This window comes from Podarcis cretensis (genome assembly GCF_951804945.1).
Source record: "Podarcis cretensis genome assembly, chromosome: 4".
NCBI lineage: Eukaryota > Metazoa > Chordata > Lepidosauria > Squamata > Lacertidae > Podarcis > Podarcis cretensis.
The window spans coordinates 62,295,018-62,315,509 of NC_137173.1; the positions used below are offsets into that span (position 1 = coordinate 62,295,018).

Here is a 20,492-nt window from a genome sequence, read left to right on the forward strand (position 1 = left end):
AAATTCGTCTTGCGAAGCAACTCAAAAAATGAAAAACTCTTTCGTCTTGCGAGTTTTTCGTCTTACGAGGCATTCGTCTTGCGAGGTACCACTGTAAACCTAACTACTACCTTCTTACCTTCATATGAGGTGATATAACTGAGATGTTCATCCTTCCTGCATAAAGTTCATCCTTCCTGCATAAAGTTGACATGTAGAACACAGCTAATCGTTTTCTTAAAATCAAATTTTGAAGAATTTTAACTTATCAGTATGATTCGTTCTTCACCTGGTATACTTTGATTGCTGGGATTGATGTTGCTCTTTCTGAAATCAGAGTACAGACACGAGTACTGCATGTGCATGAGATGCATAACGTATTATGCTGTACTTGTATTTTCATATTGTGTATATTGTATACAAATTTTCAAAATAAAGATATTTTTAAATTAAAAGTTGTTATTTTTTTATAGATACACAAAAGTCCACTTCTCAGTTACTTGTGGTGCCTTCAGAACTATACAATGCCTTAAATGCATGTTGTAATATTTTTCTATTTTATAGGATGATAAAATGTTTAAAGGCAGCTGCTGAGCTTGGACAAGGGCCTGTTTGTGTGCTGTTCCAGAAGCCTGTTCTGCAGCAATGAGTGCTGTTCAGCTAAGTTTTACTCGGAGTAATTCCACTGAAATAAATGGACCTAACTTAGTCATGTTCATTAATTTCAGTGGGTTACATTTGAGTCAAACTTACTTGAGTTTGTGTGGTCTTGTCCAACCCTCAGAACTGAATCTTATAGAGGGACTATTACCTTTCCTTTAATAAGCCTCATATTTCCTATGCTGTTTCGTAGATATAGGCATTACAGCTTTACCCAGCAGTTGGATTGGGCCACTGTAGAAGCTGCCTCCCTGCAGTCTGACAATGCAAGTTAAAGCCAAAGTCTCTGGTCCATACAGCAAACCAACTGAAAGTATTTGGAATAAAACTGTGGCCTGTTTTTCAGCCACCACTGTGCCGCAACACAATTTCTCCCCCACTCCCATCACCGGAGCAATTACTTTTTAATAACATAGAGACACTCCTTTTTATTTTGAAATGCTATAGACCAGAGCACATCCTGAGAAAAGCAGTAATATATAATCCAACTTAAATCAATGAGGTTTAAGAGCTTAACTGTGGTATAAATCTCATTGATTTCAATGGGACTTAGGTATCCCTGGTTTTCTCTTGATCATAGCCACTATTATTCAGTTATTAAACCTTTTGGGCTAATCAGACTCCCAGTTAATGTTTATAAAGAATGTAAATTTTGTACAGAGCATAATTTATTGGCATGATGCTATGTGTGCAGCAGAATTGCAGTTTTCGTCCGAGCAAATGATTTTCTTCTGTTTTTAAAAAGGTATCCAAAGATCTGCCTGAGAAACAGAAAGAAATTGAGCACCTGCTAAATAATTTGAACCAGCTTGAACAACAGTTAAGTCAGCTGAAATTGTGGCTCTCTCCCATCAAAGAACAATTGGAGCTTTACAACCAAGTGGGCCAACCTGGGGCATTTGACATCAAGGTAATTAAACATTCACCTATATACCCGAAGAAGTGTTCAGACGATCATTTTACAGGAGGTATTTACTTTTTGGACAACCCTACACATGGGTGGGTTTGTAGTAGAAAAAATGAAGAAGAAAAAGAGCAATTACCATTTGAAAGACTTTGTAATCATGTTGCTTTGGTTGCCTTAAAAAAAACACATTTCAATTCCAAATCCAGAGAAATAACAATACTGAGTGTATTCCACTTGTGTTAAACTGGACATCCTGGTAAGTTTCAGGGAGGAGTCAACAGCTGTGACAAAATGCTGCCTTTTTCGCCCAATGCAAACTACATAAATATGAACAATCTAAACAAGTTCAGAATATTTTGACAAGGGCAAAATATTACAGGTTCTTATCACCAGGATATCCTGGCTGCCATGGAGGCTTAATGACTAGCTTGGAAAATACCAGCCTGTCACTGTCCAGGTACTAGATTCCCTATGTGCTTACTGGGTGCATAGCTCATTATATAAACGCGAAGCTTAGTAATTAGGCACTGTCTGTTGAAAGGGGTGTGGGCAATATTCTGAAATGCCCCATGGGAAAACTTGTGAAACTTAAATCTTGATTAAAAGAGATTTAATAAAAAAAGATTAAATCAAATTAAGTATTGATACAGGAAAAAGATGCTGTTGCTTTGATTCTGTTCTAGGAAGAAATTTATCTCCTGTGTGAGAACAGGGCAGGAAGCTAGCAGTGTCAAGGGGTCTCTGACTGAAGAGTGCATTATGTATACAATTTCAAGGGCAGCTTTTATTTTTACTACGTCAAGGGTCACATAGCAATGTTAAACACGTGGTAGTAAAAATGACTTTGGCGTTTAACAAAACAATCTGATTCGTTGTTTTCTTTTTAACCTTTTTTTTGGGGGGGGGTCAATTCTCTTTTACTTCTTGCACCTCATGGCATTTACTCATCTCTCTCTCAGCTTCGCTGCAAGTCTCTCCAAACCTCTTTGCTGCCTTTGCTCTATCCACCCCATAGCTGTTTTCTTACCTTCTGCCCTTGCAGCGTCATAACTCTCACCTCATTCACAGCCTTTGCTGCAGTCGTACATCACATATGTTTCTCCCCCTTGTTTCTCTCTGTACCCCATCTCTGCTCCCCATCGGGTGCTTCCCTTTCTCTGGTACCTCACCACACACCATTCTCTCTGCAACATCTCTCAGATACCTTTCATAGAATCATAGAATTGTTGAGTTGGAAGAGACTTTCCCCACCGGGTTCTCTGTACCCCTAGCACACTTTCTTCGGTTTGCACTTCATGTCTTCTCTTCCCTATTCCTGGCTTTGTTTTTTCACCTTTTCTCATCATTTAATGTAATCACACACAAGGTTTTCACTCTCCCAGCAATTCACATCAATGAAGGAGTCTTGGGTGCAGATGGGCTGTGCACGAACAATAGGTATTTGTGCCATTCTCCTAAAAGGAACAAATAGGCAGAGGGTTGCAACTGGTTTACAAGCCTTCAGTTGTCTTGGCCTATTCCAAGGGTAGGGAATGAAGAGATCAGCAAAGACTCTGCAGGGTCCTGTATACTACCATTTCATCCTGTTTGCTCCCATCATTTTTTTTTTAAAAAGATTTTAAATTCTTGTGGTTTAAAATTTTGGAGGTTTAGTTTATGTTCTGAATTTTATTTATTTTACATTTTATTGTTGTTAGCCACTTTGATACCTCCTACATAGGAAAAAGCAGGATATATATTTTTAAATAAATATATCACAATTCACCCTTAAGCTGGGTAGGAACTGCAGCAAGAAAAAAAAATATGTATGCTTAAATATGCCAGATCCAGAATTGGATGGGATCCAAATGGGCAGAAATAAGCTCTGTGTCACAGCTGGGGGATTTGTAGCCCTTTAGATTTCCATCGACCTCAGCCAGTGTGGCAAATGGTAAGGGGTGCTGAAAGTTTTAGTCCAGCAATAACTGATTTTGATGCGAGAGCAATAACTTCTGTTGATATTAATAGGTCTTGAAACATTTTGTTTAGGCTGTGTGGTGCTCTTTCTGTTTAGCATATGCTGCTGAGGTAGCTCTTGTGTAAGAATCTGCCTTCTACAACAGTTACTTGAAAGGATAGGAGCATGCTGTAAATGCAGCTTCACTTAAAGATCTTTTTTGGAAAGTAATTATTCAAAGCCTTAGGGGAGTATGTGTGAAAACAAGCAAGCATATTTTTTTAAAACCTGGCAATTTTAAAACAATTTTTAAACTTGGCAAATTCTTCTTTTATCTATAGAAAGTTTCTTCTTCTTCTTTGAGCTATAAATATAAATGACTTTCACTGCCCTGCAGGGGCTCCCTAAGAAACTGAATAACAATAATTGTGTAGAGCTGCAAATGTTTACTGAAAACCATCTAAATCACCTTTATTCTTGAGTTCCTGTCATAACAGGTATGATTACAATCACTGAACACAGAATGTATTGTTTTGAACTCTGCAGGAAGAACAGGATATTGGAGGGTGGAAGGAGGAAATAATGAAATAATAAGCATGTGAACAATAAGCTGTACATAGAGCAACATTCAGTGTTTAGAGAGATAGTCACAGAGGGAAATGATGTTTATGTTCTAATAGTGGGGGGAAATACAGAGTGCTACCCACAAGCTGTTCTGTTCAGGCCAGGCTCCAGTTGCAGAGGGTCCACAACAGTCAAGGGACTGGATACACAGCTAGCCATTCAGGCAAGGTCAGGAAGCGGTCCTGTATCCTACCACAGAGGTAACTGTTCAGGTACAGTACAGGTCTTGTGGAAATACACTGTTCCAGCCTGGTAATGAGGCCTTTTTTTCCTAAACAGCTAGAATTACACTTGGGGTCCAGCTGAATTCCATCAGCTGGCATCCAAGAGAGGTCTCCTCATGGGGAGGACTTTGCTGATGCAGAGACTTAACTTCTCCATTTAAGATACTGTCGCTCATGCAGGCTCAGGGCTATACTCTGCTGCCCCGCTGTATGCTGCCTTCTACAAGAGTTCCAACTCTTCCACATTCCCAGATATAGTCAGGTTGTAGGCTTCACTAAGGAACAGGGTCATCTCATGCAGGCTCAGGGCTATACTCTGCTGCCCCGCTGTATGCTGCCTTCTACAAGAGTTCCAACTCTTCCACATTCCCAGATATAGTCAGGTTGTAGGCTTCACTAAGGAACAGGGTCATCTAGGTTGAAGAATTCTCCAGCTGAGCCATGACACAAGTAAAGGAAAAGAAAAGTCATGCAGGAAAAGGAAAAGAAGACATTTCATCAGAAGTTCTTCACTGATGCAAGTGATTGGTGGATTTAAGAAGGCCCCAGTCTGCATTCCTGAAGCCGGTTAGGATTGGGTAGAGAGACTCCTCTGCTAACAGGAAAAATCCACTGTTGTGGAGGCGACCCCACTGCCCACAAAAAGGGCCCTTCTGCTATGCCAGCCTCGATATAGTGGTGAACCTCCTCCAATGTCCCTACTTTCCACCCAAATTCTCATGGCCAGATTGAAATGAGTAGAGAAATCATTTTCATCCAGGAAAACGTGGAGCACACATACATAGTATGTGGGTAAAAAGTTCCTGACAAATCTAGCAAGAGATTTCAGGAATCCAGCAGTTGTCACAGAATAGGGCTAATAATGGAAAATATTTATAAAGAAAATGTGTGGAGAATTCTGAGAGCTCAATGAAGTGGCCAACATGAATCTCTGCCAGTAATGTTCTGAAGTAGCTGATGTGATTAATTTTATAAGTAATTATATGTTGTAAGGCAGCTCAGGTATTTTAGGAATATCTTAGCTACTTACCATACAGCTAAGCTTAGCTTAATCAGTGAATTTTATTTATGGTAGAATTCAGTAGCTGAGAGACCTAGATTTAAAATAGGCTAATCTTATGCTTGGGACGCAGGTGGCGCAGTGGGTTAAAGCCTCAGCGCCTAGGGCTTGCCGATCGAAAGGTCGGCGGTTCGAATCCCTGCGGCGGGGTGCGCTCCCGCTGCTTGGTCCCAGCGCCTGCCAACCTAGCAGTTCGAAAGCACCTCCGGGTGCAAGTAGATAAATAGGGACCGCTTACCAGCGGGAAGGTAAACGGCGTTTCCGTGTGCGGCACTGGCTCTGGCTCTGGCTCTGGCCAGAGCAGTGATGTCACGCTGGCCACGTGACCCGGAAGTGTCTCCGGACAGCGCTGGCCCCTGGCCTCTTAAGTGAGATGGGTGCACAACCCCAGAGTCTGTCAAGACTGGCCCGTATGGGCAGGGGTACCTTTACCCTTTACCTTTAATCTTATGCTTTATATACACAGAATAGCTATCTTACTAAATATATATCCAATCAACAGCAAACCGCTCCATATTTATAATGATTTTTGCCCCATAATAATTTCTTCAGTAACAATTTGTAAGGATAAAATAAAGACTTTGATAAGTTATAGAGATGGGTATCAGGGGAAGCATCTATCGTGTTAATATGCTAATCATTGTGTGCATGCTATTTATCACAATACATTTAATTGACAGCAGATTGCTTTTACGGTAAAAGATAAGAATGCCAACAAAAGGGATATGAATGAAAACAAATCATGAAGAAAAATTAATTAGATCACCTTCCTGAATTAGACTGACCAAAAGAAGAGCTAATTTCCCTTTTAAAAATATACCAGTGGCAGATGAATAGTAAAGTTAACCAGGCGTTGTCCTTTATGTGTAATGTATTCTTGTAATGAATGTCACGGTTCTAATCAATAGAATCCAACACTGGTTCTTTTCCTTTTTATTCATATCTGAGTAGTGTCAATAATTATTTTCAGTTCAGCACATTCTTATGAAAGGAATAGCTCAGTAGTTGAACACATGCTTGGAAAACAGAATATCCCAATTTCAGTCCCTGGCACCTACTGTAGCTAAAAGAATCAGGTGGCAGTTGATGTGACCTCTGCTTGAAAACCCTGGAGAGGCACTGCTTTCTACCACCTTGGGCTAGTAAAACAGCTACAGCCTGGAAGCTGCAGCTCGTGCAAAATGTGGAGTCTTGTCTGCTCACTGGAACAAGATATCCCTACCATGTTATGCCACTACTGAAAAAATTGCACAAGCTGACATTCAAGGTTCTGGTTCTGGTGTATAAAGCCCAATTCAGCTTGGGATCTGGATGCCTAAAAGATTGTATATATACAATTGATCACTCTGCTTTGCAGATGAGGTCCTCCTGCAGATACCATCTTATCAAGAGGTCTGTTCCACACAGTGTAGGAATCAGATCTTGAGTGTTGTGGCTCCTACCCCTTCATAAAGGGAAATCCTGTTGGTGAAAGGCGGGACTCTGCAGTGCCATCTGGTGTCACAGTGCTATAACGCATACAGTTGTACCTTGGTTCTTGAACAGAATGTGTTCCGGGAGTCAAGGTGTGGCTTCTGAATGGCTGCAGGAGCGTCCTGCACCCAATTGGAAGCCATGCCAGATGTTCGGCTTCCGAAAATCATTCGAAAACTGGAACACTCACAAGGCATTTGAGATCCATGGTACAACTGTATAAAACACTTTATCCTTATTAATGTAGCTGAGTCCTTACATGACTCGGAAGAATATTCATACAGCAAAATATTCAGGACCAGTGGGGCTTTGACTTAATAGCATCTCCTGCACTTAAATAAGGACAAGTACCAAAGTACCATGGGACGCGGGTGGCGCTGTGGGTTAAACCACAGAGCCTAGGACTTGCCTTTCAGAAGGTCGGTGGTTCAAATCCCCGCAATGGGGTGAGCTCCCGTTGCTCGGTCCCTGCTCCTGCCAACCTAGCAGTTTGAAAGCATGACAAAGTGCAAGTAGATAAATAGGTACCGCTCTGGCAGGAAGGTAAACGGCGTTTCCGTGCGCTGCTCTGGTTTGCCAGAAGTGGCTTAGTCATGCTGGCCACATGACCCAGAAGCTGTACGCCAGCTCCCTTGGCCAATAAAGCGAGATGAGCGCCGCAACCCCAGAGTCGGCCACGACTGGACCTAATGGTCAGGGGTCCCTTTACCTTTACCAAAGTACCAATATTTCCTAGCACTTTTGGGGGTAAGAAATAACTTTTTAAAGGCAATAACATACACAGTAAAGGGAGAGAAATGTCAAAAATAGATCTTCATGGTGTATATTAATTGGCTTTTTGAAGATGTATGTCATGTTAGAATCACTTTTCTGAAGGCATTCGTTTCAAAAATAGTTTATAGCAAAGAAGGATTCATGAGGAATCTTTCAAAAACTTACTTTCTGCAGGGAAGACTGACTATATTCTAGACAATTAGCACAAAAGAGCAATTAATGTTTTTTCAGAATATATGAGTAGGAGGGTACTATCTACTTAGTCATGGAAAGAAGGCTGTGTAATTATCTTAAGTTTAGGTAAGCAGAAGTCACGCTGTGCTGAACTGTCATGGCCTTCAATTCTTGGTGCAAAAGTTGCTGATTTGAGGTAGAATGGAGCTCCTGCCAAAAAAGTCACTCAACCTAAAACAAACCTGTCCATGTGTTCCCATTAGTCTTCATTCTCCTTTCTGTAGCCTCTCCCTCCTGACCTCCTTCTTTTAGCTATCTTTGCTCTTTATATGGGCAGGGAAGAAGATGGGAAAGGATCAGATAGCTGGCCAGGCCACCAGGCCACTCCCAGCCACACTGTGTTTATATCTGGTCTCGCTAATTGCAGCATGGAGCGGACATGAGCCCCAGCTGTGTGTAACTCACCCCAAAAATGTGTACCAAAAACTGGTTCTAGAGTTGAATGGTGATTCATAGATCTATGATTGCAAAAACTGAGCAAGTAAATCAAAATAGTAAGGTAGATAACTAGCCATTTTGCTGACTGCTAGAGCTACGAATAAATCACCTATTTATATCAACTATTGATTATATGAAATGAATGCATATATAAGCTGTCTATATTAACGTTACAATGTTTCCTCTCAAACTTGGGAATACATTGCTAGTAAGATGGAAGTAGAACAGAAATGTTCTAAAATGTCTAGGATTTTATTTGCATAGGAAAAATAGTGGAGGAGAAAAACATTTGAGTTTGTGAAATACTTTAATTTCAAAATAAATAATTTGCTGTGGCATTTACAAATACTTAAAAAGCTTGAAGTATTTCAGAAAAGAAACTGTAGGATCATCATAACATTCTCAACAAGTCTATCTATGAGCCTTTGAATATCATCCAGAAGTGAAAGCAACTTGTCTTTCTTCGTCGTCTTTGAAATAAATGAAAACAAAAGGATTATTAAAGGAAACAATAAGGATTTATTCATGGAATACTATAACAAGATGTCAGTATTAGGCCCCTAAAACTGATTCTGAGCTATGCATTCTTGTGAAGTTCACTCATGCACTCATATGTTTTACAAAGAATAAATTCATTGAGAACATTGCTAGCAAGCTATTAATAATGGATTTTTTTGTGTCAGAAATTAAAAATGCTTCTGTTGACTGCTGAACAAAATGTATGCTTTTGTATATTTTTTTAACAGAAAGATGGGATAGAAGTGCTAACAATAAATTTAAAAAGTAAATTTAAGGACTGTGTGCAGATTAAGGTTGCAACCCCATACACACTTAACTAGGATTGGATCCTGCTGAGCACTCTGGAATTAACTTCCAAATAAATATGTATAGAAAACCATTGTAAATTTACTGCACTTGGTATGCATTGAAATTAGTGGGACTTAAATCATGACTGATAGTGCAGTGCAATACTAGCCATGTATACTCAGTCCCAACCCAGTTTACCTGGAGTACTCTGAATTCAATAGGACTTACTTTTGAGCAGGCATGGCTAGACTAGTTGAGATTGAAATGGGAACTAAGAGGAACTAACTTAACCTGGAACCCATCATGTTTTGATACTTATTTATTTAACAAAATTTATATACCACTTGATTGATTAAGAAAAACGTCTAAGTGGTTAATAACCTCTAAATGTTTTGACAGTGCAGTATATTTCAATGTTGGGCTTAACTCAAACTTAAGCTTCAGAGGAAAAATAGGTTCAGCTTGAAAATGGACTTTACTTTTGAGAAACCTTTCTAAAACAAAGGTTTACAAGGATGGTGCAGCGGAGTTTCTAAGGGTGATATTCAACTAAGCTTTACTCAAAGTTGACCCATTAATACACAGCCTTCATTTACGTTGCAGTGACTTATTGTTCCTTGTTTGCATGGGGTATGGAAGGGTGGATATATATCAGTTTTTTAAATATCTAAATTTTAGTTGGTCTCTTGGAGTATTTTGAAGTATGTCAAGGAAAACAGGATAATAAAGGAATAGCAAGAGAAGGAAAATCTAACTTATTCTAAATACACTAATCAGGAATAAAAACCTATTAGTTGGACTGAAAAGGTAATTAATTATTTGAAAATGGGAATTATAAAATACTTGATAAAATATGCCAAAGGATAAATACTAGTAGACAGAAGACTTTAGGACATGAAAGGTTAAAAAAAAAACAAGAAAAACTGTCAGGCAAACATCAAGAGCAACTTGACAACAGAAAGCTGAAGAATGAAATGATACTTTGCAAAGATTTAGAATGACATTGAACTGGACACTTAAAAAGCAGAATGCATTTTTCATTTCTCCATCATTGACATGATTTGGTTGAATTCCAAGACAGTGAACACCTTGCTGTACAATTTTGTCTAGTGTCAAACTTTTGCAGTACAGTTTTGTCTACTGGGACAGATGACTGAGATGGGATAAAAAAGAAAGATAGTCACTGTGTATAGCTAGTGGCATAACAGAAAGGAAGCATTTGAAAAAGCTGCCAGACGTAGATCAAACTACAGAAAGAAAAAGAAAAGAAAAAACTGTTTCAGTAAGCCATATAGCACTGCATCATAGTGAGGTTTCCCTTTAGAAAAAGAATAACGAAAAAGCCCCATCCGTCAAATGTTATGTTAGTCATGGCCCTTTCCTTGTAATTTAAATTAAAAGGGATCCCTTCTAACATTAATGCCATTTACGTACATGTCTCAGGTGAAAGGGTAATTGTTTATTTAAAATATTTATATCCCATCTTTCCTCCAAAAAGTTCAAGGTGGTTGCAAGATAAAATGATACATTAATACTAAAACTGCAGCAGGAAATAACAGAATGAAGATTATTTAAAAAATCAGACAGGTGAAATCAGTTCCATAAAATGGTGATGCCTAAAGTTTCCTAAAAAGGAAGGGGTTTTTTTCTTAACCAATTTACAATCAACCAATAGAGAAAAAGCAAGACAGGCTGCCTTTGGGAAAGAATTCTGAGACCTGCTACTTGTGGTTTTTTAAAATTCTGTTTTGTTAAAATGCCTACCAGTTATATCAGCTTGGATAGCTCAGTGGGTTAGAGCATGGCACAGTGCTGATGAGCTTACAAAGAGAACACCCCCCCCCCCTTTTTAAACTCATATGAAACATGCCAGCTACAGACCAATCCATCCCTACTCAGCAGTTTATTCCAGTGAGTTTACTCCTAAGCAACCGGCAATTCTGATAATTATGGTAAATAAGATCCCTGTGTTTTTTGTCTTTACAGTAGCATCCCAAGCCCTAACATGAAGTGTTTTTGCAGGTCTTTACTAGCCAGTTTTGGGTCTGAATTTTTAGAGCAATACCAGTGGTTTGTGGACCTGGGTATTCCACAAATAGGGCCAGCTCTCCAAGAGGCTCTAGATTGCTCATGCCTTAAGTAGATGTCCCTCAGTAGTAATGAATTTCTGCTCTTTCCTGACATTAACTATGAAGAATATGTTCTTTTCCTAACACTGACAAGTAACCAATTTAAATCAAATTAACATAAAACTAAGTTATTTTTAATAAGACTGAATCCATGCATTTCAAAACAACAACACCCCAAGCGGTTTTTTATTAAGAGAATGGTTCAGGAAAGCTGTGTAAAGAGTCTTCTGTGGTCCCATTAACCTCTCCCAATTTTTGCAAGGTCAGCTGCTGGTGTGGAATAGTTTCTTTTAAATGATTTGCTATTTCTTGTTTGCATTTTGACTAAATTCTGTGACATTGGTTTACTGAAACCTTCATGGGTGACTGCCTATATTACTATTTATTTTACTACTTTTATGCCATAGGACCTGTATTTTATTTTGCAATAATCTCCCGGTTTCCTTCATTGCTGTTTTGCTGAACTATTCCCATTACTACTCCAAAGAAGAAACTAATCTACGGGGTGTATACAGCTTCCCAGGGAGCCTTCAGACTTTGATTTTATTGCTTATAGTAGAGGTAATCTACACTGTGTATTTTTATTTTTCAGGAAATTGAAGCAGCCGTGATAGCTAAACAGCCGGATGTGGAAGGGATTTTGTCTAAAGGGCGTCATTTATACAAAGAAAAACCAGCCACTCAACCCGTAACGGTAATGAAGCAACCTTCGTAATATCTATTACTGCATAATGGGTTATGCCTCCCCTGTTGTACAATTGTCCTTGATGCAATGTATTTGAAACTTGGAGTCTTTCTAAGGTACGAGAGACATACATGTTATGCTTTCAGTTAAAGCTTTTTAGACTTCATTTTTATTGCTTATTCTTATATCCCACCCTCCATCACTTTCATGATCCCAGAGCAGATTTTAAAAAGTAAAATATAAAACCCCCAATAATTCAGTAAAGTTTCCAGCTCAACTCATAATGGATCACTCCCCATTGTGAGAATAAAAATAAATAATTGCTGTTGGAAGATAGCCAACAACAGCACCAATCAAATCTCAGAAGGGAGGGAGTTGCATAGCTAGGGAGCCACTGCTGAAAAAGCTGTATCCCAAGTCACAACATAATGTGCCTCACTTATGGGCTACATCATGAGAAGGGCCTAACTGCGTATCTTAATCCATGGGCAGGTTGGCGTAGGGTCCCAAGTCACCCAGGGCCTTATACGTTAAAGTCAACACCTTGAATTGGGAATGATAACATGTAGGCAGCTGATGCAAAGCCTCTCTAAATCTTATTCAATTTTCAGTTTCTTCCACCTGATCAAAAAAGTAGTCCCATTCAAAACACAAACTACAGTTCTGCCAAGGAAAACCAGTTCTTTTTTTTCTGGGGGAACACAGGGGTACCCATACCCCTAAACATTTTGTGAATCTAAGTTTGGCCTCATTGAGGGGCAGTATTTCAATATGAGTAGGAAAATGAGAGCACCCCTAAACATTTTTTCAAGAAAAAAAGCACTGGGGAAAACTTTGCCCATCATGTGTGAATAGTGTGTGAGGTGGGTAGGAGAGAGAGGGAGGAAGCTGGGCCACGTTCTATGCCATCTTCCTTTCTTTATTTGCCATTCATGGACTGCCTTGTGCCAGGTCCCAGGTCCTTTCCACTTCTTCCATCAAATTGAGTAGCATGGGTTCCCTTCTGCTAAAAGTAGCTCTGGGTATGTTTGAGGATCTAGTGTTTGATGGGTCATTATAATAATTTTTTGGTTAAATCAGATTTCTGTTGTAGCTATCATATTCAGCACTGAAGCAGGATAAAATGTAGGACCATAGTTTAAATCAGCTTCAGACTTTTATAGATTGATAGACTGTGATAAGAAGTTTGCCCTTGCTTATACAGTTAAGGTGTATCAAACTATTTTTTCTTCATGTTTGCTTTTTTAATTCTAAAGTGTGAGCTGTTTGATTTTTAAAATATTATTTACTTCCTACAGATACAATACAATGATTGAATCCAGACATGCTCAACATAGTTTGTTTGCATAGGAAAAAGGGGTTCAGGGAAGCAATATTTATCAATCTTCCTTCCCCGGGAACCTGCCCAAAAGCTGCTCTCAAAGGTTTGAAGACCTCAAAAACAGTGTGGAGAGTGCTGCTGGTGGCCGCAGGGGCGTTGGTGAAAACTACCCTGTTCCTCCATCAGAAAGCCTCCATTGTATCCCAGTTCCTTTTGTGAATAGAACGAGCAAGTCTGGAATCCAATCCATTAATTCAAACCCTCACATCCATATCTTTTGCCCAAATTAAAATATAGTCCTCCCAAGACTATATCACTTCATAGTGAAGTTGAGATGCCAGGAAGAGTTGGGCTTAGCTGCCCCCCCCTATTTTATTCAAGTTGGCACCCCAACTTGAATAAATAGTGAATAGTGTGTGAGGTGGGTAGGAGAGAGAGAGAGGAAGCTGGGCCACCTTCTATGCCATCTTCCTTTCTTTATTTGCCATTCATGGGAAAGATGGGAAGATGGGAATGTTTAACTCTGTCCCATTTCACTGGTGACTCCCCATCTCAGCTGCTAGTAGTACCATGTTTGAAATCCTACAGGTATTTGTACTTTTATTCTGGAGGTATAGCATCAGCTTTCAGTGGTGAGCCATACAGCTCATAGCTATCTATGGTAATTTCACGTACAGTTCGGCTCTTTACCATGTGCAGTTACACAAGAATACCATCACTGCTTTCAAATATATAATGGAAATATATTTTTTAAAATAAATAAAGTTAGCAGTTTCCTATGGTGGGGGAACATATCCCTCATCTGTGTATTTAATACAAGGATGACTAATAGTCCTTTCTACACAAAACATGAGCAGATTTAATTTGCTACATAGATGAAAAGAAACATTTAGACTAAAGAGTACAGTATGCTCAAAAGCCATGTTTCTTATATATGTTGAAGCTTATTTCAATAAATACAGATAATATTAAATAATTCTACTGGTAGACTATTGCCAGTAACATGGTATTTTCCTTGGAATAAATTTGGCATACTTATTAGGCAGTGTTGCACAGTTTGACCCTGAAAAATGAAAAAGATGGAACACTTCTTGCAGCACTTGTTGCAAGGCCTAGCATCTGTAATTGGCAGGGTCGGGTACCTGTTGAGTCAAGAAGGCAGGTTATTATTTCAAAGATCAGAAGCAACTACCACTGCTCCCTATCCCATCTTATCTTGCACAGAAGCCTACCTGAATGCTTATGGCAATGGGCAAATGGACACACTGGGGAAAGGAGTGAGCACATCATCCTAGTCTGCATCTCACATCTTGCTACTTATTAGCACTAGTTTTGTTCCATCACTTCTCACAGAAGCCTGGTTAGATGATCTTAGCCCATGCATCTCAAATGTGCACATCAGAGCTTAGAGGCTTAGGCAACGCCTGGACTGAGTGACTGGTATTCAGTGGCCATTGATTGGGGTCCCTGTGTATGAGTGTGGGGCATGCAAGTCCCTGCTTCATCTCTCCCTACTAGGTCCTATGGCTCCAGATGTGCTTAGTACAGATTGCTAGATGTAAACGAAGGCACCAGGCCACACACAGCAGTGGATGGGAGCTCCAAGACAGTATTTCAATGGATACCAAAACAAGCATACTCATTCACATGCATATCCTAATTCTCTTTTCTCACAATTAAAACGTGCTTGAGGGTGTAGAAGATTCAGTGTTATCAATAGCTGATGAATTTTGTGTCTCATCATACTATTAATCTGTACTCTCCCTAGAGACCTAGAGATGTAACGTTAGACTGTTTTGCCTCTTCTCATTTGACAAATGTTCTGTGACATTGGGGAGGTGGTAATTCTGTATTGATTTACTATGGATGTTTGTATGTGATGCCAATAAAAGTTTTGATAATGATGATTAATCTGTACCATAAGAATGCAGTACCTGAACACTATAATTCAAATGGCATATTTAGTGCTACTGTTTTGTCAGATGACAAAATAGTAGCCTAGATTTCTTCATTGTTCTTCCTTCATATGTTTGAAAATTCTTTGTTCCTCAATAAATGAGTTGAACTGTAATAAAATGAGGAAAAATGGGTCCCACAATACTTAGCACAGGAGGTAAGATATTTAGATCTTGTTGCAAAAAGTAATTGATAAGGGCAAACAGAAAAGAGGGCAGACAAATCTGCCAGTTCCATTTCCTCAAATAAGTACTGTAAATTGACAACATTATGAGAAGTTTTCAGCTACACATACATTCAGTCATCCTCAATGTCTTAGCTACTTTTAAAAAATATTTTTAGTTGGGGAACAACACTGTTTTCAGAATTTAGACTATCTGTTTTCACCACATGTCAAATTGTGTTTAAAATACCATATATTACATGTGAACGTTGGCTACTGCCACTCTGTTTGGGGATATAATAATATGTTTGATAAAAGAGTCTGTGGGGATATTATCTCCTCTTTCTTGCTTTCTTACAAAAGGCACTGAATTTCAAAGATATACAGGATCCCTGTTTTGCAGTCCTTTTGAAGCTACATTTGTCTCCAGTGGGGACTGAATGGTTAGCTTAGTAATCTATCTATCTATCATCTATCTATCTATCATCTATCTATCTATCTATCTATCTATCTATCATCTATCTATCATCTATCATCTATCTATCTATCTAGCTATATCCCTGGATTTTGTTTTTGTTTTTTAATAAAATTATTACTAGGGGTAGAGTGATCAATTTTATTTTGGACTACAACATTTATATGGGACGCGGGTGGGACTGTGAGTTAAACCACAGAGCCTAGGACTTGCCGATCAGAAGGTCGACGGTTTGAATCCCCACGATGGAGTGAGCTCCCGTTGCTCAGTCCCTGCTCCTGCCAACTTAGCAGTTCGAAAGCACATAGAGCAGTGCAAGTAGATAAATAGGTACCGCTCCGGCAGGAAGGTAAAGGGTGTTTCCATGTGCTGCTCTGGTTCGCCAGAAGCGGCTTAGTCATGCTAGCCACATGACCCAGAAGCTGTACCTTGGCCAATAAAGTGAGTTGAGCACCACAATCCCAGAGTCGTCCATGACTGGACCTAATGGTCAGGAGTCCCTTTACCTTTACAACATTTATACCCTCCTGAGCCATGATCAACATGGAAATCTCCTTTCCTATGCTACAATTAGTTTTTGAGGGAAAACTTCCATTGACATCAATTGAAGTATTGCCAATTTATTATTTTTTAAACCATAAGTGGTTGCTAACCACACAATTGGAGTAATGTTTGGCCTGCAAGGGAACTACATATTATGTTATTGGAACTTCCTCTACCTCCTTTAATAATGCCCAGGATTCTTTTCCCATTTCCCAGCACAGAGCAGTTCAGATTACTCCCAAGTCAAGATATGCTTTAAATTTAAATTTAAATTTTCCAATTTTCTGCTTCATTATCATATGTGTTGTTTTAACAGAATAACATATAATATAAAATGCTGTGCTGTACACAAGATACTCTTTCATCCCAGGTCTTTATGAAATGTTTAATATATCTGCCTTCCCATTTCAGAGAAAATTAGAAGATTTAAATACTGACTGGAAAGCAGTAAACCATTTAATACAAGTGTTGAAAGGAAAGCCAGTGTCTGGGCCCTCAGGAATTGTATCATCTGCTGTTGGTAAGTACTTTGATGTTTCAGTAATCTTCAAAGTTTATATGTAAATGTTAAAATGAAGGTATATTTCTAACACTGGTGAGAAAGCTGTTGCTGAAAGCCATACAAAGAACATTGATATTTATTATTTTCTATGGCTGCTCTATTGGCCTATTGAAGGAATATTCACACTACAAAGGCATAGTGATTTGAAACTAGTTCAGTTGTCATGGCTTTCCTCCAAGAATGTTTAGAATCATGCTTTGAGGAAGGTGTTGAAAATACTTGACATTTGTTTCCTAGGAAGGAAGAATAGCTATTGAATTAGTATTCCTTCATCTGTGGTGCAGATATACCCTAAGACAAAGTACAGTGGTACCTCTGGTTATGAACTTAATTCGTTCCAGAGGTCCGTTCTTAACCTGAGGTACCACTTTACCTAACAGGGCCTCCTGCTGCCACTGCACCGCCAACACGCGATTTCTGTTCTCATCCTGGGGCAAAGTTCTTAACCCGAGGTACTACTTCTGGGTTAGCGGAGTCTGTAACCCAAAGTGTTTGTAACCCGAGGTACCACTGTAATGGAATTATTAAATTTAGTTCATAAATTGATTTATAGGTTGCACTGGATAAGAGCTTTTTTAAAAGAAGGCTACTTCCTATTATATGTGCTAGATGAAAGTTGAAAGATAAGTTGGGAATTAAATTTTCATTCAATTTGATGTTGCAGTTCAGTAATGGCTTGATTGCTTTTACCTCCATTCTGTTTTTTTGCATATGGGCTCATCCACATGTCTGCTTGTCCCATGCTTTCTAACCACAGGTCTGAGAGGTTTTTCATTTGCCCTGCTGCATTCCCAGGAAAACCCTGCTGTTTACTTCTGAATCATAGCAAATGTCAATAGGGTTTTCTGTGGACTGATGTTCTGATTCAGACATTGTGTCTCTTGGAATAATAATTGGTTAATATATTTCTTAAGATACTACTTTTCTAATCTAATAATAATAATAATAATAATAATAATAAAAAATTTTATTTATATCCCGCCCTCCCCAGCCGAAGCCGGGCTCAGGGCGGCTAACAACACTAAAACAGTGTAACACTATAAAAACATTATAAAAATTAATTAAAATCAAAATTGATGGCAACCATAAACTGAAGTTTTGTAAAGATTGCCAAAGGAGGGAGTCAGGCTGCGCCCTGACCAAAGGCCTGGTGGAACAGCTCTGTCTTGCAGGCCCTGCAGAAAGATGTCAAGTCCTGCAGGGCCCTTGTCTCTTGTGACAGAGCGTTCCACCAGGTTGGAGCTGCAGCCGAAAAAACCCTGGCTCTAGTTGAGGCCAGCCTAACCTCTCTGTGGCCTGGGACCTTCAATATGTTTTTATTTGAAGACCATAAATTCCTCTGTGGGGCATACCAGGAGAGGCGGTCCCGTAGGTACGAGGGTCCTAGGCCATATAGGGCTTTGAAGGTTAAAACCAGCACCTTAAACCTGATCCTGTACTCCACCGGGAGCCAGTGCAGCTGGTATAGCACCGGATGAATGTGATCTCGCAGCGAAGACCCCGTAAGGAGTCTCACTGCGGCATTCAGCACCCGCTGGAGTTTCTGGGTCAGTCTCAAGGGCAGCCCCACGTAGAGTGAGTTACAATAATCCAGTCTGGAGGTGACCGTTGCATGGATCACAGTGGCTAGGTCAGGGCGAGAGAGGTAAGGAGCCAACTGCTTAGCTTGGCGGAGATGAAAAAATGCCGCCTTTGTTATAGCTGCAATCTGCGCCTCCATGGAGAGGGAGGTATTGAAGATTACACCCAAACTCTTAACGGACGGTGCTGGCACTAATTGCACCCCCGCAAGAGATTGGAGTTGCCCCAACAATCCCTTATCGTCCCGTCCCAGCCAGAGAACCTCTGTCTTCAAAGGATTTAACTTCAACCGGCTCCCACGTAACCATCCAGCCACAGCTTCCAAGCATCTGATCAGTGTATCTGGGGCCGAGTCAGGATGGCCATCCATCAACAGATAGAGTTGGATGTCATCAGCATACTGATGGCAGCCCAGCCCAAAACTCCGGACAAGCTGGGCGAGGGGGCGCATAAAGATGTTAAAAAGCATCGGGGAGAGTATCACACCCTGGGGCACTCCACACACCAAGGAGTGGCAGGATGACAATTCCCCCCCAAACGCCACCCTCTGTCCCCAACCAGAGAAAAACGAGCGCAGCCATTGAAGGACTGTGCCCTGGATCCCCACGTCGGCAAGTCGGTGGTCCAGGAGTTCGTGATTGACCATGTCGAAGGCTGCTGACAGGTCTAGAAGAATCAGCAGCCCCGACCCGCCTCGATCCAGCTGCCTGTGGAGATCATCTGTTAGGGCGACCAGAGCCGTCTCGGTCCCATGACCAGCATGGAAGCCGGACTGGCATGGATCCAGAGCCGATGTTTCATCCAGAAACCTACCAAGCTGTTCAGCAACCGCTCTCTCAATCACCTTACCCAGGAATGGAAGATTCGAAACCGGGCAGTAATTGGATAGATCTAAGGGATCTAATGATGTTTTCTTTAAAAGTGGGCGCACCACTGCCTCCTTCAGTTCCCCTGGGAATGTCCCGGTACCAAGGGACAAATTGATGATATCCCCCAGGGGGGCCCGCACCTCGTCTGGACACGCTCTAATCAGCCAGGACGGGCACGGGTCGAGAGGACAAGTGGTGGGCTTTCCAGCTCGGAGGAGTCTGTCCACATCGGCTGGGGATATCAGATCAAAGTGGTCCAATACCGGACCCGAGGACAGTCGAGGGGCCTCCAGTTCCTTTATTGTATCCAAATTGGCAGGGAGGTCATGGCGGAGCAACAGGACCTTCTCCGCAAAAAAGCTCGCAAATGCCTCACAGCTGTGTGTCAAATTGTTATTTAAATTTGGCTGTCCTTCGAGGACGTTAAAGACCAAATTATACTAAATAATTGCGCCGGGCGAGAGCTAGAGGATGCAATGGAGGCCGAGAAGTAGGGCTTCTTAGCGGCCTTCACTGCCATCTCGTAGGTTTTCATAAAAACTCTATAAGATGTTCTTGAAGCTCCATCACGGGCACCCCGCCATACTCGCTCTAGCCATCTGAGGTCCCACTTCATTTTCCGGAGCTCCTCGGTAAACCAGGGAGCCCGGTTTCTGCGGGGTCGTAGAGGGCGCTTAGGTGCGATCTCATTGATGGCTGCCAGGAGCTGGGTATTCCAGGCCTCAACAAGCTCAGTCAATGAGTCGCCAGGGGGAGAAAGGTCCCGCAAGGCTTGACGGAATCTATCAGGGTCCATCAGCCTCTGCGGGCGAGCCCAAATCAGCTCGCCACCTAAGCAGGGTGGGGGTGGAACGTCAATCCTGGCTTTCAGAGCATAGTGATCAGACCATGGCACCTTCATCGAAGGAAACATAATCACTATACCGACGCCAAAGATCAAATCCAGCGTGTGGCCTGCTTGTGTAGGGCCCGAAACAAACTGGGAGAGCCCTAGTGTCGCCATGGAAGAGCCCTGAAAGAACAATCTTCCCGGATTAATAATGCCACCCCTCCACCCCGGCCCACAGTCCGCGACTGGTGGAGGATGGAGAA

The 20,492-nt window shown here is 40.8% G+C and overlaps 1 protein-coding gene across 10 annotated transcripts in view; it reads left to right on the forward strand.

The window, feature by feature from the left end:
• The window catches only part of DMD (dystrophin), a 1,027,161-nt gene that overhangs the window by 693,143 nt on the left and 313,526 nt on the right, over positions 1-20,492 (forward strand). For all 10 annotated transcript variants that reach the window (XM_079972189.1, XM_079972196.1, XM_079972191.1 and 7 more), the window contains 3 exons: positions 1,385-1,549; positions 11,838-11,939; positions 16,800-16,908. In XM_079972189.1, coding sequence (XP_079828315.1) covers positions 1,385-1,549; positions 11,838-11,939; positions 16,800-16,908 — 376 coding nt within the window. The remainder of the gene's footprint in view (positions 1-1,384; positions 1,550-11,837; positions 11,940-16,799; positions 16,909-20,492) is intronic.